The 25,357-nt window shown below is 30.3% G+C and overlaps 1 protein-coding gene across 1 annotated transcript in view; it reads left to right on the plus strand.

Moving 5' to 3' along the window:
* LOC118182315 (R3H domain-containing protein 4-like) overlaps nt 1-24,843 on the plus strand; it is a 37,661-nt gene extending 12,818 nt beyond the window's left edge. The window contains exons 3-7 of the mRNA XM_035351656.2: nt 2,601-2,719; nt 3,796-3,913; nt 13,555-13,640; nt 19,253-19,394; nt 24,086-24,843. Coding sequence (XP_035207547.1) covers nt 2,601-2,719; nt 3,796-3,913; nt 13,555-13,640; nt 19,253-19,394; nt 24,086-24,204 — 584 coding nt within the window. The 3' untranslated portion in view covers nt 24,205-24,843. The remainder of the gene's footprint in view (nt 1-2,600; nt 2,720-3,795; nt 3,914-13,554; nt 13,641-19,252; nt 19,395-24,085) is intronic.
* The last annotated feature ends 514 nt before the right edge of the window (nt 24,844-25,357 follow it).

A 25,357-nucleotide genomic window follows, 5' to 3' on the forward strand; every position in this document is an offset into this window, starting at 1 on the left:
AAATAAAGCATAATGGAAAAATAATAACATTTCTGCTTATTTCTAACAGCAGGATAATTTGATTACATCTGATCCATGCGGTCCACTCCTCCCATTTTGTTGTTGTAATCTTTTACAATTATTGTTTTTTTTACAGTTTTTTTTCCATGTTCCAACATCAATCATTGAGTTATTATGGACTGTACTCATCAAACGCATATCCTTCTCGTCTTTCCAATTCACAACCTCATTTTTTCTCTTTTTCTGCTGAGTAGTCGTTGAAGCCATCTCTCACTGTCTTATAGCGTATGTAAAATGGTGCGAATATTCATAAAACCCGGGGCAAATTCAATTAGAAAAAGAATGCCTGATTAGTGCTACTCTCTAGGAGGTATAATGTAGAACGTTTGAGGCGCTTTATGGCCTCCCTGCAGAAGTTTCACTTGAACGCGCTAGACGCCTTATGGACGACGAAGAGGTTAATGCATTCTCTTTCTCTGATATTTAAAATCTTTTGGATTTTCTTTTCTTTCTTATATAAATAAATTTGTTGATAATTAGGTCTTGAAAATGCAAGCCTAAAATTAGAAACAACCAATAAAGAGCTTATAAATAATTTCCTGAGAAGAATTAGTAAATCATTAATGATATCATCACCATTAGGCTCACTAGGTATCTTAGAATTTGAAAAAATGTAAAAATTATTTTACTTAAAGACATAGCAAGCATTTTATTATGAAGAAGGAAAAAACAAGCTTCGAATTTCTATTACTAATATCATTACAAGTTGGAAAAATTATCTCAGTGAAAAAGCAGGAATACTGAAAGAGAAATAAATGTTATACCTAGCAAAATGTATGTATACATTTCTAAAATGAAAAAAATCTCAAGATGGGAGCTTCAAAGTGTCTGTTTAAGAAGTACATTTGATAAGAAATTCATAATTTCACCATTTTCATTTTAATATATTGTTGCGTGTGTATGGGTACCTAATAGATTTAATGCCCACTGGTCCAATGCTGATAAAATTTATTTTACAAAAGGGAACACTTCAGATTTCTGGAACTTTCCATGTAAAATACGCATGTAGGTATTTGCAGTATTACAGAATGCAGTCAGTTACACTTCAAACTACTAAAAACGTTAAATGCAATGCAATACAAGCACATCTAAAATTCATGGATGTTTCAATACTCCGAAGTCACTTGGAACTGATAACTCTCAACAATTAAACTGATGTTGTGTCTAATCTTATATAGTTTTTCACCCGGCTGTCGAGATATTTCTAATACTTTCTGCTTCTCAAAATTACTGAAAGGCATATGGGGGCTTAATACAGCTACAGTTGCATATGAAATCAATTATAGTGTTTGATTACAGTACTTATTATGGTGATACGGGGACAGACCAAAATGTCGTCATGTCTGGCAATGACAAAAATTAGTTGCCAAAACCATTGCCAGCTTGCAATATCTCCCCAATTTAGCAAGATAGCCATTTACTCAATGTTAAATAGACTTGCCCCTGTATTCTTATTTTTTCATCAAAGCATTGTCTCTCTAGATTTTTGTATTACATTATACAGAAAAATATAACAATAACAATTTCACATATAATTTCACTAAAATTGTTCATCTTTGTACAAAATTCATAACAATATCATGTCCAAAATATTATAATTCCATTCGTTTGTTTAGTTGCTGGTTTTTAAATATGTTCTACAATAATTTGCTTTGATCTGGGATAAAAATGTGAGGTATTTTATGACAGTTTTAGACTTTTTTGAGGTTGATAATATAAACAGCTCTCCAAGTATGTTAGCATCAAGACACATCATGGACTGAAAAAAATGCAAATGACATTTATATTCCTCAACTTAATGCAGAGTTTCCTGTGTTTTCAGTCTATTTCCTGCAATATTCAATTTTATTATTCGTAATCATCTTTGACTTTTAATTTAAGAGAATAATTCAGAGTTATGCTAACTTTAAATTTGGGAAAATTTAACTCCAGATTGGTATTAATTTTGGAGCAATTTGTTTGTATTTTAAGAAAATATTTTAACACTTAAAGAGAATACCCATACCAAAATCATAACATTAATTGCCAATCTAAGGATAAATTTTCCTTAAACTTGTATTAGGTGTGTATCCAGAATATATTAGGGTGTATTATCCAGAATTTTAACCATTCACTTTAAATAATTGTATATGTTATATTAATGGCTGAATTCTCTGTTTAACTTTGCATCCCTCGCTGAAAGCTTGAAGAATTTTTCTGAAATGTGTTATTGGGTGTTTTATATTCAACACACATATTTCCTAGAAAATCATTCTTTTAAAAGGAATCAAAATTTTATTGATGTATTTAGGGGGAGGAAATGCTTTTATGTTTAAAATATTTAGAGAATTAATATTTAAAATGCTGACATTAAAAATACTTAAATGCTTGCGCTTGAAACAGAATATGATGAAAAAGCATTTATTATAACAAAGGGATGGCTATCATAAATCTGTCTTTCTATTTTATATGCTGTTGTGTAAATTTTGTTGCTATACGTTTATAAAAGGGATTATTTTGTTATTTTTGATACTGTATAATATTTTATAAAATTTGAACAGCTAACTACTTGTTGTCTTTGGCGGACCCTGATGAAGCCCAGGAACTTTCTATCCAAGATTTCATTCCACAAACAGTGTCTGTATTTACCCAGTTCTTCATCCATAGAGACAATATAGAGGTATTTTTACTGATATTTAAACATAAATATACTGTTTAACATCTGCTATTAAAAAAAGTAATGCTCATAGCTATTTTGATTACTTTACTGCTAGAACTACATGGCTGGAAAAAATTTCTTTTAACATTTGAATTAGTGTTTAAAACAATTAAAAAATTAATTCTTTTTTCTTCTTCCTTTGGAAATATGTAATTACCTTCAGCAATAAATTCAGCTAGTTGTTTTATCTATAAATTTAAGAGCGTTAAATTTCTTTTCCAGAATATATTCTGTATATATTTATGTAAGAAAAGATATTCTTTGCCCCTGCTTTTGTATTTTATTTTATGTAATCCTTTACAGTTAAATCTGATTAAAGCAAAAGCATAAATGTTGATATTTTACTTCCCACTTCCTTCTAGTTTTGATAACATAATAATTTCCATGGTTTTTGTCATATATGTGTAGTGCTGAGCACACGAGAAAAATATTTTGATAGCATTTTAAAATGATTCATAATAACTGCCCATTACAGGTATGGGTAGAGTGAGGGGGACACCATCAATTCATTATTGGTCATACAGGTATAGATCTACCCTAATTTTGAGGGAGGACATCCTGGGGAACAGTCCGAGGTCTCCGACTTGTTTTCCTCTACCACAAACCTCTTGAGAGGACTTTCAGCTCTCTGTGTATTTTGAGTGCCCTTTTGCTGCACAGACAGCATACACAACATTCATACCTTTTCTGATCCTAGAACTCGGGCTCATTGGTGTGTCATTCAATGTCACTAGCCATTATATTGGCTGGGCAAGTTCATATGTGTTTTAAGTTAAAAAGACAGCAGATTTTGAATGAACTCAAAATTCAGTACATAAGTAAATCAATACCATATGTCTCAAGTTAATGTGTATGTTTTATGATAAAAAAGTAACAAATTTAGCACATAGATAAATCAATATCTTAATTGTTTAACAAAATCTTAAAATACATGATTAGTAGTTAAATTAGTACAGTAATAATCACCATGCATAATAAAATATTAAAAATGCAGGCAATACCAAACTCTGTTGTAAGATTTAAATATACAATTTCAGATTTGGAGTGAATTTATAAACTGTACAAAAGATAACGAAGATTGGTTTCAGAAAAATGTTATTGTAGAAGACACTGAAGTTGCTGATGCTCATGATGACAGTCATGATGGTCGTAATGGTGAATATTTTTTATGTGAATCATCTTTTGCAGTGTTTTTTCTGTACTAAAAATCTAAAAGTAATCAAGCATGTGATTATAATTATTAAAGAAGGAAACAATTCTTTTGCAGCTGTAATAGATGTTACACTAATTGCATATGTTTGATATTGTAATAATGATTTTAGAATATTGAAATATATTTATTTGATATTTAAACAGTTGACCACACTTTTTAAATAAAAAATTCTAAAACTATTGCTAAGATATCGCAATTAGATATTAGATCGCAATAAGATATTTTTATTATTTAATAAAAAAAAATTTAATTTTGTGACTTAATACAGGATGGTCATAAAAAAACTTCCCCAAATATATGCACCCTTAGCTGCCTATCTGCTCAACCATTCAAAATGAAATTTCAAATATTGTTATTTGAAGATATGTGCACAAGATTGTGATGATCTAAAATAATAGAATTCTTGTTACAGTTCCAGTGAAAATTTTTGAAATTTTCAAATAACAGCACCCATTTTTTTCCTGCACCAATTGCTCAGCCCATGAGAAACCATAAATGGCATTGGAATGATACAGGTATGATGAAAATTGATGGCGTTAAACATTTGCAAAGAAGAACGTTGTAAAGAGCCAATGATAGCTTTCATTTTTATTACAAGAACAACAACAAAAATTGGAGGGGGGGGATTTACAAGTTTTCATTGTGTCTATCTTTGCAGGTGATAATGCATTGCAGGCAAGAGATTATTGACAACAATGACAAACATAACATCGCTAAAGGAATTTTTATAACTTCATGTTTTATGGCATACTTTAATTCTTACAATCTCATTGATGTAATATGTATGAAAGAAGGGCATTTTTAGTCATATAAACTATTTTAATATACAAAACTTGGGTTATCACTGTTCATTTTACACATAAAATTCTAAAGTAAATTAAGAAAAGTAAATAATGAAAATTTGAGGATTTCATTTTACTTCATGTTAATGTAAATTAACAAGAAAGCAAATATGAGATCCCTCTATGTAAAATCTTTTGATATAATAATTACCAAGTGTAAATAAAAATATGTATTTAAAAATGCTTAAGTTAAAAGCTCTGATATCTTCTGTATCAGTTCACTGCTGCAGAAAAAATCTGTTTGTCAAGATTCATTATTGGATTCATTAATGGTGTATTTGTTTTAGAGTATTCATGTTTTATGTTCGCAAACAGAGAATATGGTAGCTTCTCCTTTTTGTAATTATTGTTAATGCAAATATATATGTATGCCCTAAAATTCTTTTTATATATGTGATATCTAGTTCCTTTAGAATTCATTTATTAACACTAGAATTACGGGAACGGTCATTTTGACTGTATCTCCATTTTAATTGGACATAACTTTTTTAATTCTTTATTTATAACTTTGATATTTTTTGACTTTTTCTAAAAACTTACCAATATAGCATGATATTTTTTTTATTCATTATTATTTAGTAAATATTTTTGGCAGTATTATTGTCTATACCTAGAATTACAGCTATCGGTCATTTTGACCATATCCAGAAAATTATAGATTTCTCAATATCTTTATGACTTTTTAAATTAATTTCTGGTTTGCTGATAGATAAACAAATGTATTTTTGGTAAGGAAGATTGCATATTTCACAGAAGTGAGTGGAAAGGGGGGATTAAAAATACCTGTTTGGAATTTTTGCGCACCACGTGTCTGCACGTTTTGCTTCTGTTAGAATATTTATTTTTTAAGTAGACACAAATGTACTTTACTTCATTTGGATAGTTTTGTTGTTCTGACTTGTTTATCGTGTCGCATAGAAGCGTTGGTAGAAAATATCTATCGACGAAAGATATGCTAAGAGATTTTGAAAGTCTTTCTGATGATAATTCTGCTTCAGAAATTGAACCTGATGAAGAATTTCATACCGAAACTACATCCAATTTATTCGATAAGGACTGGATTTTTCCTTCTGAAACAAGTGAATCCAACTCATCTGATGGAGAGCCTGTTCACGAAACAGTAAAGGAAACTAAAAATTTAGATCAAGATCCCAAAGACTGCAAACTGATTCATTTGCCCTTTTTTCGGATATTTGGAATGCTTTTATAGAAAACTGCTTGAAATGTTATAAACCAGGCAAAAATGTAACAGTGGGTAAACAGTTATTTTCCACGAAGACCCAATGCCGTTTTATGCAGTATATTTATTAGGTGAAAATATCAAAAACTGCAAATTTTGAAATGAAATATCTTGATAAATTTTTGTTGTATGGAAGTCAAACTTCTTGCATTTTTATTTTTTCATAATGAGTATAAAACTTTTCCATATGTAAGTATAAGAACCAGGAGAATGCATTAAAAGTCAAATTTCGCTATTTGTCGAAAATAGTAATTTCTTAAAAAAATTTTAAATTGCCAAAAGATGAATATTTTCATCATTTAAAATACTTCTGTGATTGAAAGTATATGTCTACAACAAACAATTATGAAAATATAGGTCAAGTAAGGACTTTTAAATCAGGTAAGGAGATAGTTGTGGGTAAATATATTTAGTTATGTTGATTGCAATAAAAAAGGGAGGTGCTCAACTAGATCCTATATCATTCCCATATCCAAATTTTGAAAACTTCTTATGTTTTAATATTTTCCTAATGAGTATAAAACTTTAATAAACGTAAGTATGCAAACCAGAAGCATTGCATTAAAAGTTAGATACCGTTATTTGTCCAGTTTTTTTTTTTTTTTTTTTTTTGTGTGTGCTTAAATTTGAAATTGCCAAAACATGAACATTTTTGTCATTTAAAACACAACTGTAACTAGAAATATATGTCAATGACCAATGCTTTTGAAAATAGATCCAATAAAAAGGGTGGAATATATGTAATGGGATGATTGGGAGAATAGTTGTTGTACATGGTTCTTTGCATTGTAATAACTTGGAAGAGGCTTTACTGTGTCATGAGAAGATGACACATGAAGACAGATTTTGCCATGATTTGAACACATAATTTTTTCCTTGGTAACTTAATTCTTAAGACAAATTACATTTTCTATTACACATCATGATTATAGGTGCAATATGCACCCACAATCTTTCAATGTAGCAGTTTGCATTTTAATGAACAAAGCAGAGGACATTTGCTAACAAAGTGGGATGAAAAAAGAAATGCTCAGTTAGTCACAATGCTATTTATAATAAGATTTAATCTGATTGTAGATATTTCATTACACTGCAGGCAAGAGTATATAACAGGGTTAATTTTGAAAGATGTACTTTAGAAAAGTTATTATTATTTTAAGAGTAGAAATGCCCAAATTGAAAAGAGGAATTAAGGGGGTACTGCTAATTTAAAGTATAATTTATAGTTACATATTTTTTATCTTATATATTCCCTCTCCCCTTCAGCCGAGAAAAAGGCTTGGCAATTGAAAAGACTTTTTAGAGAAAAAGCATTAAAGCAGTAGCAATTGAAGATAAATGTAATTTGGAAAATATAAATTTATAAAAAATTTAACAAAAATAATTATTTAAATAATTGCAAAATATAAATTTTCATAATATTTTAGAATATGTTTATCTGCAATTTCTTAAGTGCTTCAAAGATGCTGTTATTCAGCTCTCCTTTAAAATTTAATTGGAGTCTTTTGAATATTCTTGAACATGTTTAAATGCTTTAGAATTAAAGTCAGTAATTTTTGTTTACAAGAAGTGTTGATATTGAGACTTAGCATTTTCATATTGTATATATTTTACAAAATTTCTAGTCCTTTGCTAGCACACTGAGGCTTTTTTCTAAAAATGCTTTTTCCTGTCACCAGGTCTTTTTCTCTTTGGGGGGGGGAGAATATGTAAGATATAAATTATGAAAGAAATTAGTAATAAATTACTAACTTAACTGGGAACAGCCCTTTTAATTCCCCCTTTTTTTTTTTTTTTTTTTTTTTTTTTTTTTTTTTTTTTTTAAATTTGGTTATATCCATTGTCTTGGAATCTGTACTGTGTCACATTCATCATTAATTTCATCTGCAATGTGAAAGCTCTTGTCCAATCATTATATTCCATTATATATATATATATATATTAATATCTGCTCCCTTAGATGTAAATAAATTACATTATTATCTTTATATATATAAGTGGCTAAAGTGTGTGCACAGTTTTTAATTAATATCTCAGCCGATTAAAATCGTATGAAGATGAGAATGGTATCGATGGAATTTTTTGGATGTATTCGGAGAATTTTTTGGAATTCGAGGATACGCGTCTCGAATTTCAACTCGGCGCCATTCCATAGATATTCGAGAAAAAGAATTTGGCATGCAGCCAAATCCCTGTAATAGGGAAAATCGAAGAAAGAAAGTGGAAAATTAGTTTTTAATTAACATCTCAGCTAATTAAAGTCCCAAGAAGACGCGAATGGTCAAAATGGCGAACCATGGACCTGCGGAATCCAACGGTGTGCTTCGCTAAGCCCGGGAGCCAGCCATTTCAAAGGAGATGATGTTACCTCATCCCATATATATATATGCGGCTTAAGTGTCTGTCACCGATAGTCTATTGGTTGCTTGTGTAACTGTACTAGCCAATGGGGTGAAGTTGCCACGGCACAGGGTTGCCGTTTCAATTGTGACATAGACAATTTCCTATAAAACTTGCCTGGGCTATGACCATCAATAAGTCTCAGTGCCAAATGCTTAAGTATGTTGGCATTTTTTTACCTGAGCCTTCATTTGGGCACGGTCAACTTTATGTTGCTTGTTCAAGAGTTCATGAAAGAACAGATGTAAAATTAAAAATAATTGATGGTCCTCTGCAAGGCGAGCTTAAAAATGATGGAAAGATCTACACAAGAAATGTGTACAAAGAGATCTTTGACATGTGAATTAACATTTCATTATTTAAATCACCTTTATTTATTGAGCTAGCACTTGCTCTTAAGAAATGTACTGCCAGTGGTTTCCTTCATTGCACTCTACTTTAAGCAATTAAGCAACTAGAAGGAAGAAACCCTGTGGGGCAGTAAGCAAAGAGGCATCCTCGCCGCCTGCCCTGGGTAATTCAGTTTAAATTAGCAGACAAATTATTTTAATTACAATTTATAATATCTAGAACAGCGATCATTTCGTATGACTGCCGGCCTTTCTAGTTGAATTATTGAAATAAGACGACTGCATTATTGAAATAAGACGACTTGGTGAGATTTGCAATGGACTGGCATTGAAGAGGACTGCATCTTGAAGACTTTTCTGCATAGTTAGAAAGGTGACATCAAAGAACACATATAACAGTAAATTCCACACATAATTTTATTCTTGGATAATTCACATTATCATTGTGGGTCCGCTGTGCACCCTCCCAATTCTTGAACAGCTTACATCTTAAACAATTGCAAATTTAGAAAAATAAACTCTATGTGGCTAGCAGCAATGCAAAGCAGTGCCATGAAGCAAGAGAAAAGATGGAAGAGAGGGAATTGTGAAGCAATTGACCTTTTTATACCAAATTCCATTTCAAATCACATGACAGTGTAGTGTACAGGATTTTGGGTTCAGATTACATCGGTAAGTGCGTATCACAGATTAAATGACGGATTTTCTTCTTTTAGAAAATTTATTGCTCTGTTATTTTTAGAATGAAGACAGGAGTTAAAGTGCTATTAATTTATTATTTAAAATTTAAAAGCTAGATTTTATACTTTACATATTCCCCACCTTCAAGAAGAAAGTGGTTAGGCTAGAGAAAAGCCTTTTTTAGAGAAAAAGCGTTAAAGCATTGACAAATGACGGGAAGTAATTTGAAAAATACAAATCCTGAAATTTTGACCAAAATAATTACTTACATAATTGAAAAATATAAACTTTGATAATATTTTAGAGTTCTATTAAATTTTTTAGTCCAAAAGTCTTTGTGTTTTAAGAGTTCACATAATTAAAAGTTCTTCAGGGAAGGCTTTGCGAAGCTTTGTGCACAATGTCATAGTTGTAAAAATTTTGAACACAAATTATGTATTTTGAATAATTGCAACAAATTTCAAAATGCTCAAAACATAATTAATTTTCATTATTATAACTTATATTTTAACATCATAAATTTTATAATAGTATTACTAAAATACTAATGAAGGTATGCAATACCCTGATTATCTTTGACTGCTGGCTTTGGAGGCTATTCACAAAATCCCCGGTGATGCATCACGCATTTATACTGATGATGGTGCTATCTTGGGTAGTGGAATATTTATCAAGCAGAGATATGGAATTAGGATTTGTATAAGAAACCCTGACTACTACTCCATTTTTGAGGCAGAACTCAATGCTGTAGAGAAGGCCTTAAGTTAATTGTGTCATTGAGAGAGTAAATACTGACTTCTGGATTCTGAGTTCGATATAGCACTTGGTTGAGTGGTGGAAACATGAAGACAGAACTACCATGAATATTGTCCAGCATTTGGGTTGCATGTGTGACCATAATAAGATATTTTTTCCAATGGGCACTTCTATATTTGGATGTTTGTGGCAATGAGATAGCAGATGGACTGGCCAGGGAGGACAGCCTTAAGGATTCTCCTGATGGTGGCCATCTTAATTTCTCAGAACTTTCCTCATGGGGTTTCAAGTTAGAAATCGTCTCCTCTTGAAGAAAGGCCCCCACATGAGTGATATGTGGGTAACTGCCCTGGCACTGCCAATAACTGAGGCAAGTAATAGATTTGAACAAATGGCTCTAGACAGCCTGCATACTGGTCATCTGTATGCTCTATATTTAGCTTCGAGAATTAAATTCCATCACTTGTGCCCGAAATGAAACTTGACCCAATCCACTCCTGCCCATATCTTGTCTTGCATTGTTTGCCATAGGAGACAACCACTCTTTTGTCACGGGGTTGTTCTTTGGGGGTTTTAAAGTCCGAGGGTTCATGGACTTGATTTGATGTTACAGTTGATCAGTTGGGCTAAGCGACAAACACAGGCCATTCATAAACTGAAACAATTTGCCCCATAGGTTTTAATGTAAAATGGGTTAATTTGTTTTGGGGCCACAGATGATTGCTTATATGAATTTTACAACAGTACTACTAGGTGCACACATTCACAGCCCAAAACCAATGAAATTCATGAAATACAAAATAAAAAAGATGAACACAATGTAAAATGCACGAAAAAGTAATTTAATTTTACTGTATCCATATGAAGGAAAGTGGACCATGTAAGTGGGAAAGGATGAGGGACATATTATGTGTTTAGACATAAAACTTTCTTCCATATAAAAGCATCAAGTAAGATCTTTTATATATATATATTCTTTGTATCTTACACTCCGTTTTATTTGAATCTCATTGGGCATATGTTTCACTTAAAATTTGTCTAATGTGATTTGTATTTATATACCCCGTCTGTACCATAATAATAGTAACAGTTGATGACTTTAATTTGTCCCATAAAAACAGTAGCAAAAGCAAATAAATATAGGATGCAGCATTTGTTATCAAAGAAGGCCAAGAACTAGATTAAATTAATCAATAAATTAAAAATATTACTCCTAAATTTTATTTTGAGTGTTCAGGTAATTTCCTGATTATTTTATTAAAGCTTTTGAACTTGATATTGGTAAGGTAGGGTCCCTTGGCTTTAAAGCTTTGCTTTCCGTTTATGCATGAGCTTAAAATTATTGCATCCATTGTTCTCCATTGCTTTCAGAATAGCTTGTTGAAGTGATAGAAACATATTATCTAGTGTTTCAGGAGAAATATTAAAAGCTATATTTACTGCTTCTATAGTTCCTCTTCTGCTAAGAGAAATATGTCTAAGTTTTTCTCTATAATGTTTCCATTTACATCGACAGTTTTGTTTTTTCAAAGAATTAACACTAACATAAGATTCCCCTTGGCAGTTATTTTCGGAAGCATCTTTCCGCATTCTTGATATGGTCATTCTGTTGCCCTTAAATTGTTTTGCAGCTAATGTAATTGCACCTTTCTGCAAATTTTCCTTTTCCTTTTGATGAATCAAGAACTGGATAACTGCAACTTGATCCTTGCTTGAAAACTCTCTCCTTTTCATCTTACTTTTACAATGGGTTGATGTTCAACTGAAATAAAACAACTGATTTTGATTGCGGATGAAGAAAAATAGTTATAATAACCTAAAAATTGAACGACGGCAAAACAAGTGATAGATGTCATGAAACGTTGATTTTGATTAAAGGCTTTGTAATTTTTAACTACAACAGAATTTACAGCTGCATTTGCTAATAATTTCTATTTAAATATTTACTTATTACTATTATTTTGGGACAGAGGGAGTAAGTACATTTTAAAAGATTAAGGTGAGATATGACATTGTTCCTAAAAACGCTTATACTATAGACTGCTACTGCCTTATTGGGGTAATATGTTACTTAGCATTGTACACTATTTTGCTCAAATTTTGTGAATCAAAGAACTAAAATAATTTTTTTCTTCTGTCAAAGACATTCCTTCTACAACTGCCTTTTTTTCCTGTTCATATTCTTTTTATTGAGCTCATTTTTATGAGCTGTAGTGTTTTTTCCACATTTTGATTAACTTCTTAACACGTGGTTTTTCTTACAGGCACAGTATCATAATTCTAAGTTTAAAAGCCCTCATTTAATTTGGTCATAATTTCCTCCAGGCTGAATTAATGGCCCTGTAAATCTGCAAAGATTTCTTAATGACAGTTAAGAAAAGAGATATAATCACATGATGTTTCCAGAAGTTCCTGAATAATAATTATGTGGTATAGCTTACCTCAAAACACCTTTGAAAATCATATGATACTGACATGAACATTCGTAATTCAAGACACTTTATCATCCGAGTAACTTCTTGTTCACATAATTTGTTTATGAAGTTAGACCTTCATCTGAGGCTCTGCTGTATTTCAGAACAACTTTTAGATATTTTTTGCAGTTTACATCTATTAAATTACACCGAGATTAGTATTTAAAAAAATAGTGATCACTTAAAAATATTCCTGTTTTTTCACAGTTTTTTTCTGTATTAAAACAAAAATATAATTTTATCTGGTATGTTGATAGTACAGGCTTTATTGTTTGTTTATAAATATAAAATTCTGTATGTAGCTCTTGGCATGTTTCTTAGCCTAATATTAAGGATCTGAGAAAAATAGAAACATGCAAATTCAAAACTTAAAAATTTAGCCAAACTAGAAGTATTTTATAGAAATCTGAAGAGTTTTGTTTAAAATCTATGCTAAAGTAAGGTTGCTATTTTGTCTAACTTTTAACACTAAGGAGTTTAAAAAAATGTAAAGTACTTGCATATTATGCCATTGACGGGCCAAGTAGTATTATTTAGTGTGCCAGTTATGGATGACAATGCCCTCTAGAATTCTGCAATAATAATTGGAGACTGTTGCCGAAATTTCCACCATCAGTCGATGGGATAATATGTAAGTATATAATGTAATTTTACTTCAAATTTTGATAAACATGAAAGGTATTTTATCTTTAATAACAGTTCTCAAAAGGATTTAATGTACATTTTTCTGAAGCTTTTCCTTTCTGATGTTTTGAATTTTTAATAACAAGAATGGCTTTTATAAGTAAGAGTAGTTGCATAATTTTCATTGAATTTAATGCTTTATCTATCATTGTACAGAACATCCTGCATATACTGCAGCAGAATGCTTCCGAAAGATAGATGGTGATCTTCGATATATGTTTAAAAAGAGGCATATCCCTATGGTAAGTATGATACTGAATGTATATCATAGCATTTCCTTTTACTTCGTTTAAGATTCTCACCAGTAAAGCGGGAAATTTCAAAACTCTAATAGTTCATATTCTGCTCAGAAGGAAGCATAGAGGTTTGGGATTATTGTTTGATATTTAATGCCATTTGTTAAATATGGAGCAGTTCTCAGTATACAGATTGCTTTCTGCATAAAATAATTTTATAAGAATTGTGAATGTATAACTTTAGTTGATACTGGAATGATGGAAGCTCAGACGAGTTGCATGAAAAGCCATTATGCAGTCTGAAAGTTATGTGCACTTTCATTACGTGGCATTATTTGGCCATAATTTTTTTAAGATGATAGAGGAAACACCACAACTCTAAATACAGTTAATACTGTTTATATTTATAAACAGATTGTTAGATATACATGGTTAAAACATTTTTGATGCAATAGCTCAAATTTTTTTTTTTTTTCCCAGCAGAAGAGGCACAAGTCACACTGTTGATGAGTCCATGGCTGATTCAAGAGAAATCTTCCCGGATGGACTCATATCTAAACATAACAATATCTCATAGCCTGCAAGATCTCCAAATTTGTCTGCATGCGATTTTTCTCTTTGGGGATTTCTGAAAAGCAGGGTGTACATTGATAGACAGCAAACCATACCAGAATTAGAAATGAATATCAGATAAGAAATTGCATGGATTCAGTCTGACCTGCTTTGTCAAGTGATAAGGAAGATATTTGATCAAGATTAGAAAAATATTTACACAGAAATGACTCTCACTTGAGCAGCGTTATTTTTAAATAATAAAATGGCATACATTACTCAACTCGAATCATATTTCAAATAGTCCTCATCAAGTCTAAATCTGGCTCTGCTTGCATATTTATCAGTAATTATTTTAACTAATCATACTCTTGACCAAATTTAAATTTATATTACTCTTTATCAAATAAATATATTTGCATGTAATTTTTATACAACCGTTAATAGCATCATAAAATTTATGCCTATGTTTTGGCTGTATATCAATGGATGTTTTAGCTGTTTGCAGGGATCTTTTTTTAACCTTAATTTTATTTTGGAGACTTTTTGTAATTTTAACTTTGTCTTTGTCTGGGTCTACATGTCTTTTAAGCTTAACTTCAGGGAATGATTATAAATAGGATTATTAGATCAAAATTGCAGTCAGTTTTATGACATCAAATTACTAATATTGTTATCATCATTTATCCATTTTGTGGCAGACTTATGGGTATGGGAGGATATGGATGCTTTATGGAACATGTAGCTCCTGCCTGCATAAAACTACTTTTGCACTTTGAACTTCTTTAACTGTATGAGATGTAACCATATTTTGGTAGTACAAACTATTAACTTTGTAAAAAATTATTTAATTAAGGCTTGTAATGGTATTTCAAGTTGTGTCATGACATTAAATACCCAATTTGCACTTGTTTGAAAACTGTTGCATCTTTCTATGTCCGCATGTTTACCTACATGCTGCATTTGAATTTACTGGTAATAGGAGATACCTGAGATTGTGTTTTCTAAGGCAAGATCCAGTTTATCTACCACTGCATAATATTTCATATGCGTCATATCCACAAATATACTTACCCAGCCTTTATATCCACAGCTGTTGGTCATCGACATATATGTCTTATTACAGAAGTGTTTCAGATGTTGCAAATATTCATACTTTGCTATTTTTTAATATTAAAAGTATTAATTTTGTAAAAATTATTAAATTTAAACTTTTATGTGTTCCCTTAGTCTTCTTTAAAACTCATTATAATAAGTAAAAAAAAATTGCATATGACAAAAATTGTCCAAGGTATTTTATTTTAAAGCTGGACATTATATTTAGGGACCATAAAGAAATTAACAAGTGAAAGATTTGCATCTGTACACAAATAAATATAACATGTCAGCTTGGAAAAAGGTTTTTTTTTTTTTTTTTTTTTTTTTTAATAAATTAAGTAACAAGCATTTCTTAACAAACTGACATAAAAAGTATTGATATATTTGCAAGTATAAATATTTGCAAATATAGAATCTTAGAATTTATGTTTTAGAAAAGTGGCAGCTTCAGTATTGGCACATAGCCAACTCATAGCATTATTTGAATGAATAAAAAATTAGTTGAATGAATTTTTGTAGGATTATTAGATTATGATTCTAAATAATAAAGCTTCATGACACTATTATTAACATATTTGTAGTATTTGAAAACTCATAAATTACTTGCACAAAAATTCTGTTGGTATATCAGTTGTAACAAAATTTTAAATTAAGGAATTACACACCGGTGAATCATAAAGCAATATTGCTGAATAGCATTTAAGGAAGAAAATCAACTTGAAATTATTCCAATTTATTTTCTGATCGCAACTCCTCAGGGCAAGTCAGAAATGACATTAAATATCCAAATTATCATATGAGAATCAAGCTTTTTGTTATTATTCTTATAACAAGTATAATTTTTTTCTAAACATAAGTATATATAAAAGTTAGATTATAAACATATTAAAAGTTAACATATAAAACGAATATATGAAAAGAACTTATACAAAGTTAGATTTTCTAATTTTTATAAACTGATTACTTTAAAAATGCCAAAACATGAATATTTGCATCACTTAAAACATCTTTGTAATTGGAAGTACATGCTTTTGACCAACAGTTGCAAAAATAAGGACTGGGTAAAGAATTTGTGGACATGGTGTATAAGAATATTTCTTGTGCTTTGCAGTAACTTAGCTATCATTGAATGTGCTTGTTAAATTTTTTCAATCGCAATATTTTTATAAATGATTGTATATTTGATTGTGATGAATATTAAATCACTACAGTTTAACACTAAGTAAAGTTTTCTACTGTGAGAGTATGTTGCAGACTTCTAACGCTGCATTGCATTATATGCTTTTGTTCATGTTTTGTGAGTTCTAGATGGTATTTTAATCTCGACATAATTTTGACAAGCGAGCATTGAAAAAGACTTTTCTCTCCTCCAGTTTTTCAAAGCTGTATAGCATGGAAATCTTTGTTTGGAAAGTTGCAACATTTGTTGTTTTGAGTTTAGCACCATTTTCCTCTGTAAAATTATAAAATGGTGCATTTGGAAACTAAGATTTTTATGATAAAAATGCAAAGGAACTGGCCAACCCATAGATTGCAAGCTATCCATCTGCTTCATTATATTTTCTCCGCATATCAGTAGATTGCAACATCAACCACAGGAAAAAAGTAACTATGCCCAGAAATAGAGTGGGAAATCTGATTTATAGCATGCCTCAGCACTTCTCATTATTGAGGAAGTACTGCCTCTTAACTATGGTTCTGTGTATTATTAATCAACTTTTAACATAACATGAGTACTAAATACAAGGCTAATTTTGAAAACTTATATGCATAATGTCCAAGAAATCTTAAGTACATAATATTCAACTTTTAGACTTAAGTTTATATTAAATAAGTGCATCATGCATCAATTTTATATACAAGAAAACTTGCTAAGACAGGTAATTCATTTATTAACCAATATCTATTAAATTAACACAGTAAACAACAGATGTAATCACAATTTGTCTGTTGATTAACATAAATCTGGAGGAAAAGAGACAATGCAAGCATATTAAAGTTAGAAAAATCGTATTATTTTAATTTTTATTCTATTTGCAGACACTGACAAAAAATGCAAGTAAAGATGTTTAAAACGGTGCTTTATTTCTTCATCGTGTCATGTAGTTTATATTATGTGGCAAGCTTTGGTAGACTTCAAAATGTTGTTTCATATCAGGATATAAAATTCCCTTAATATGCTTAAATGTGATTGAAAACTAATTTAAGTTCTTTTGCAATTAGCCTTAGTCTGAAAATGAGAAAGGGCATTGCATTTCTTAATAATTTGACTCTCTTACTAATATTCAATTAGTAATGCAAATGCCGCAGAAAAGGGAATTCTACCGTTTACTAAATTCCAATGCAATATTTAAATAAATGTTTGGGATAAAATATATTTATATTTAAAGCTAAATTTACATTCAAAATGAACTATGCTTAACATTTTATTGAAAAATCCTGATTGCCAAAATCTGTTATTTAATATAGTTTCAGTTAAAAAATTTTTCAGATAGTGCAATTTATTAATTGCAACCTGTTTTTTACCATGGCAGGTTTCACTTAGCATTATCCAAACATTTTTATAGATGCTACAATTAAACGCACAATGTATAGTTTTGGTTTGTATGCTTGGCGTCAAAGATTTGATCACATATCTTTATCAGGAGAGTTAAAAACAGAAACTTTTCAAGGTATTTTAAATAATTTTTTGTCCATAAAAATTCGATTTTATTTGTATGATAAAAAATTCTAATTTCTTTCCCTTTGTTTCATTATATTTCCTTTTAATTTTTTATAAGTGGTTAGAAAGAAGTATAAAAGGAAATAGTTAGACATAATGAGTTTATTTGAAGTTTAGATTAACATGTTTAATTTAATGCAACATTTTATATGGATTAATTAACCATGTTAAATGACAGATTCCTGAATGTATCAAGAATATTGATGTCTCTACATTGAAAGAGCTGTCTTTTTTGTAGATTTTAAAGAAATGCTTTACTGGAGACTGATGAAAAAAAATTTTATGTAATAAAAAAAAGGAAAACTTTTAAATTATGAATTATTTACTTAAAGTGGAATATAGTATTTCACTGAAATATCTGCTTAACTGATTATCATGCAAATAACTGCATGATAATTTTTTCATGCAGTTATTTGCATGAATAATCAGTTAATAACATAATGTTCAATTTACATGATAATCAGATTAATAACTGATTATCATGCAAATTGAACTTGTTCTAAGCAGTGTGTTAAAAAATGTATTTAGAAATAAGTAGTTTTATTATGTTTTTTTATCATAGGTTTAATGCAAAGGAGAAAAAAATACAGTAACTGACTGCATCATCCGTAATTTGGAAGAACAATGCACCTGGGTATTATTCTTACAAAAAACAAGATCAAATAATCCAAAAAATACAAGCATCTATTGATGTGGTCTTGTAATAAGATACAACTTCACCTACATTATTCTCAACTGTTAATACAGAATTAACAAAGATGATTCTTTCATTAATGTGCTTTCTGATTTGAATGGAATAAATAGCAACACATCGTGCATGATAAAATTAGTAAAAATTGCTTAAAATTTTGACGAAGGAATTATAGAACAATTAGCTGTCAACATGGCATCCATATGTAATTTTTTTAAAAAATCTATAAATTTGCAACTTTTGAAATGAATGATTTAAAATACAAATTGCTAAGCATTTGTTTTTGATGTTTATATGAAAATTCTATTTTATGATGCATTCAAATGTTAATTTGTCTATAAGATGCATTTATGTCATCGTTCTTTACATGTTAAAGATGTATGTTACTTTTAAAATATTTTCAGTGATGAACAGAATTTTCATGTATATGAAAATTTACTTAGTTCACACTTATTTTCTGAAAACTAAAATTAACATTAAAAAAAACGTAAAATTAGGGGGAAAAAAGAATTAAGTCTTTAATTGCGGTTAAAAAATGTTTTTTTATCTATTCAGGGCACTTTGATACATTTGGAAAATGAACTGGTAACATTTTTTGTCAACCGTCCAGAGTCAATATATCACTGCCAGATTCCAAGCAGTTTCGAGAGGCTTATGGTTCATGCTCTCAGCCAGTACCTGGATTTATCTTCACTAAGTAAGATAATTTTGCTCAGTTATTGCCTAGAGTATAAAATATATCGCATCCATATCTTATATGTTACACAGCATTGAACATTTCAATTAAATTCCAGTTTGATGAAACTACACATATACAAACTTGAGTTGTGTTAATAAAAGATATGCTGCTGGCCATTAAAATTGCAACACCGGGAAGGAATGATTTGATGAATGTCAAAATCACTTGAAAGGAAGAAGAGGTTGGGATATGCACATTATTAGTATTTTAGTGCATTTAGATGATGCAGGAGGGAGAAATAACATCTTCAGCACTGCATAAAAGAAAAGTTGTGTGGTGGATTTCTAATTCGGAAAGCGCTTTGTAAGGTCTGAGTTTGCTCAGAATATCCTGTTATGCCTCGAATAAGAAGAAGAATTGCTTACCAGCAAGTGTCGGAATTCGATAGAGGTAGGATTGTTGCTTATTGAGAGTGTGTATTACGGTTCGTGATATCACTCATCGCACTGCTCGATATCCAACCACTGTCACGCAAATATGCAATCAATGGGTTGCTGAGCATCATACAGAATGGCATACAAGGTCTCAGAGCCTTCCCATGATTAAAGCCCGAGATAATAGATTATTGTGAAGTCAGCCCCGCAAAACTCTACTACCATATCATGGACCATTAGTCAGGAAATGGGCATGTTTGTAGCATGCCCAGTATCCACTGTAGGGTGCATTCGGCGTCCCTTGACAATCTAGCATACAGAAAGACGGAGACTCTGGTATGCCGAACAAACAAAGCTGGATACAGGAGTGGCACATTGTTGTCTTTTCAGAAGAGTCCTGGTTCTGTGTGCAGTATTCTGATGGCCGTATAGGCGTCTGGAAGCTCCAAGGAGACTCATGTTGCCTGCTTACATTCGATATCGACATAGGGCCTTTACACGTGGTGTGATGGTTTGGGCAGCCATTGGGTACACGATATGCAAATCTGTAGTTCAGATCGATGTTAATTTGAACACAGATTGGTACATTTCTAACATCTTATGTCCAGTGGTTGTGCCCTGTCTTTGAGGCCTGCCAAACACCATCTCCCAATAAGATAATGCAAGACCACCTGTTGCACTTTGTATTCTGATCCTCGGTTCACAGAGTATTCGACTGCTGCTCTGGCCTGCGTGGTCTCCAGATTTATCACTGAAAACATATGGTCATGGGTTGCTGAGAGACTGATCCACCACCCCTCTGCAGCTAATACTGTTGATGAAGTGTGGTATTGACTTGAAGCAACATGGAATGAGTTGTCCATTTCTGTCATCCAAGCCCTGTTCGACTCCATGCCTAACCAGGTAAGAGCCATTTTAGTTGCCAGGGGTGGAAGTTGTTTTTACTAATTTCACACCCCTGTAAACCCCCAAACTGCTTACAAGTTTAATCATTTTGTCTTTGTGCCATACTGTTTACGTACAATAAATATCTTTTTTGTATTTGCTTTCCTTTATGTGTTGCAATTTTAATGGCCAGCAGTGTATATAAACACTTTTAATGAGGAAAAATACACAATTTGATGAAAATTTCGCTTTGAGTGAAAATTGTGTAAAATATTGTTGTTTAACTGTAAACAGGTAAACTGTTTAAATTTTAAATGTGCTATTAAGCATATATTAAAATATACAGTGGTGGCCAAAATTGTGGACACTTTTGGAAATTTTTATGTTTTTGAACTTTGTATGCTTATAGAAAATGTTACATTTCGTAAAATGCAAACTTGTATATGTCATTTTAAAGAGAATTTATTACTGAATTCAATACAAAACACAAAATTCAATTATTTGCAATACAAAAAAAGTTATATGTACTTTAATATAAATAAAAAACACAGTTATGAAGTGGTTTGTAATGTCTAGCTTTCCAGGCCAATCACTGTTCTTGTTCTGAGAACTAATCAAATGTTAGTAACGGCCAGTAGAAGCTGACATCATGTTTACACTTGAAACAATTCATTATTTTGTTTTGTTCTGTAGAAGGAGGACCTGTTTCTTATACACTGCAATTACAAGTAGGAATTTTTGCAAAAATTTTTAGTATTTAGTCAAGAAGCAATGACATCAAATAAAAGAGTAGATTGGACACCTAGAAAGAGATGTAATATTATTGTGTTACGAGAAAGTGGTCTTTCCTATGCTAAAATTGCAAGACGGGTGGTTCAGTGACTACATCTGGAGTCCGAAAGTTTTGTTTACGATATCAGGAGACAAATTCAATAAAAAACAAAGAAGGAAAAGACCAAAAAAGGTACACCACATCTATTGATGACAGAAGAATAAAAAGGCTATGTCTCCCAGATAGAAAAATGTCATCAGCGGCCATCAGAAGTGATCTGAATGATGCTGGTGTTTCTGTCAGTTCAAGAACAATCAGGAGAAGTTTAACAGATGTTGGACTGAGAGGTAGAATTCCACGAAAAAAGCCTTATCTTAATTTTCAGCAACGAAAAAAAAAAAAAAAAAAGACTACAGTGGGCAAAGGACCACATTAATTGGACAGATGATCAGTGGTCACAAGTTATATGGAGTGATGAAACTAAGATATCACTATTCGGTAGCGATGGGCGAAAATATGTAAGACGCAGAATAGGAGAAGAGCTACATCCTGACTGCATTCAAGCAACTGTGAAGAACCCAGTTAGTGTTATGATTTGATCATGCATGTCAGCAGATGATATTGGCCACCTTCATGTCTTCGATGGGACACTGATTGCCAGAAAATACATTGACACTATTCTAGAACTAAAACTTCTACCTTCCATCAGAGATCTCTTTCTCAACAATGCTTTGTTTATTTTTCAGCAGGATTCTGCTCCTTGCCACAGGGCCAAAATATCGAAAGAGTGGTTTCGTACAAAGAGCATTAAATTGTTGTCATGGCCAGGAAACAGTCCTGACCTCAATCCTATCGAAAGTTTGTGGCACCGTTTGAAAACTCTTGTCTGAATGAAGCGCCCATCAAATAAAAGGGAACTAATTGAGGCTATAATTGTTTCCTGGCATCATGTAATAACGAAAGAAGAGCTTAAAACTCTTGTCAGCTCAATGAAACATCAATGTGAAGCTGTAATCAAAAATAAAGGGTACCCTACTAAGTACTGATAACTCACTGCAATCATCACTATCTAATGTATATCGATAACTATTATCGTTTAACTTTTTTTGTATTTCAAATAATTGAATTTTGTGTTTTGTATTGAATTCAGTAATAAATTTTCTTTAAAATGATATATACAATTTTGCATTTTGTGAAATGTAATGTTTTTCTATAAGCATACAAAGTTCAAAAACATAGAAATTTCCAAAAGTGTCCACAATTTTGGCCACCACTGTATATATAAATTATATACACATAAATTACACATAAATACATAAATTATATCTTTCCTCTTACTTTTGTAACCTTTGATCATACATATATTTCAAATTATAAAAAATGTTTTAAACCATGCATATGTTTTGGCATTTGTAAAATAAAATTTATTTTTGGAAAAATTACAAAAAAAAAATTTGTACTTGATTTAAAAAATAAAATAATAAGAGTGTGACTCCCATATGACAAAAATAAAGCTATTTCATTTTAAATTTAGAGATCATGATCAGGCACCATACACAGATTGAAGACTAAACTGTTTGCATTTGTACATAATAATAATAATAAAAATATCGATTTAAATTAAATTTAGAGAAAGGCAAGTGTAAATTAAGTGACAAGCATTTCTATGCAGATTGTCATGTAATGTATTGATGAATATAAAGTTTTTCAAAAAGATTTTATTCACAGAATGTTACAGAATTCATTTTCTAAAAACGCTAGCAGGTTTCAGTAGCAGCATATAATCAACTCTTAACATTATATGCATAAATTAATAATATTTCTAGTTTAATAAATTTTTATATGATTATTAGATTATGAATTTAAAGTAACAGAATTTCATAAGACTACTGATAGCATATTTTGCACATTTGAAAACTTAACAAAGGCATGAAAATTCTTTTCTCATACCACTTATAACAAAATTATGAATTGAATAATGTTAACACACTAGTAAACTATCAAAACAATTATCACTGAATGTCATTTAAGGAGAAAAATGATTTCAAAGTATTTTAGTTTATCTCTTTCTTAACTAACCCCTCAAGGCAAGTGCAAAATGACACCAAATATTCATAATTTTTAAATTAAATATCCTGGTAATCTTTGTCAGAAAGAAAAACCTTTTTTTTTTTTAAATTTTCCTAAAAATAAGTATTAGGATCAGTATAAAAGACTAAATGCTGTAATTTTTGTAAAATTTAAAAATGTTAAAACATATTTGTAATTGGAAGATTAGCGATTATGAAAATTAAGGCTGGGTAATTACTTTGGTGGACAGTGCAATTTATTACCTTATATGTTTTTTATTGTTTTCTTTTTATGTGTTGCTTGTATAAAAATGTTAAAAAGCTATTTTATAAATTTATTCTTCTCTTTGTTGTTTTAATCTAACAAATTCATAAAGTAATGACCTAAAATCATTTTTATTATGTGCAAATTTCTTATATTCATCTCTATAAGTAAGTTTCAGATACGTTATCTAAGTAGCAGTCTATGTTGTCAAGGCAAAAAATTAATTTTTATTTTATGTCATAAAAAAGTAAAATCTTTGAAAGTTCTTTCCTTCTTCCCCAAAGGTTATAACAGGAATGGTTCCAGATGGACAAGAGTGAGAAACAAAAAGTCTTATTTTTACCTTCCACCTATTCTCCTGTCGTCATATTTGGAAAGACGATCAAATCACACTATTCATTAGTTGAATTTTATATTTGTGTTTTTGATTTTAGTGATATGACGTTTGCTCCTAGATTCTGCACAAAGACATTATTGTACATATATTTATACGAAAGTTCTTTTCCATATTGTAAAATATTATATAATTTTTAAAGTTAGTATTTTAAAATTTGTTATTGCTAGCATGCTTGCTTTTAAAGATTTTCATGTACCACATGTAGAAGGCAATTCAAGAAAATTATACTTTTGTATAAACTTACCTTTCTTAAATTGATATAAAATATTAGTCATTATTGTTCAGAAATAGGAGTGTTTAATACAAGTTGTATTCTGTGAAATGCATTCTCCATAGTACTCACAGAATTAGACAAAGTTATGGCTTATAGCAATGTTTTTATATATGTCTGAATTTTGTAAACAGCATTAAATATTAATGCTGTTAATTTAAAACCAGAAATTTTAATTCATTTCGTAAATCATATTTGCACATGTATGAGTTTTGAATGCCTGTAAAATTATAATTTTTATCGGTAACAAATATCTGCAGAATTCTAAATTATTCCAAATTTCTGAATATCTAACCAGTACATTGTATTTTGCAATCTTGATTAATTGATTAGATTGAAATATTGTTTATGTATTAAAATGTATAATTCCATTATGGATTTTTCTTTCATTGAAAAAAATTCTGCCTAATTCAGCATTTACTAGTCCACTTTTAAATAATTATTCAAGAAATAAAACAGTATTTCCCCACACTGTTTTAAAAGTTTCAAACTTCATAGATTTTCCTTCATCATCATATTTGCTAAAATTTTAATTAAAATTCATTATTATTTCACATTAGTATATATTTTTACTTTCATTATTTGAAGATTTATATGCATAAATAATGAATTGATTTAGTATGTAATTTTTTTTTAAATAAAACATTACATCAGACTAACTGTGGGCTAAAATTGTAACAAATAATTTTTGGTGCAGAATATTTTATTTAAATTCTCTCATTTTAGTTATTTTAAAATGTCAAATAATATAAATTTTTGCACCTTCTTATTTCATTATCAGAAGAATTTAGTGAATATTTGTGAAAAACTATACAATTAAACTGCTCCACTTAAAAAGAATGTGTGCACTAGTTATAGTGATACTGATATATAACAAGTGCATAGTAA

This window comes from Stegodyphus dumicola, chromosome 9, assembly GCF_044657685.1.
Source record: "Stegodyphus dumicola isolate Sdum_Otavi_A_Nest chromosome 9, ASM4465768v1".
Lineage (NCBI taxonomy): Eukaryota > Metazoa > Arthropoda > Arachnida > Araneae > Eresidae > Stegodyphus > Stegodyphus dumicola.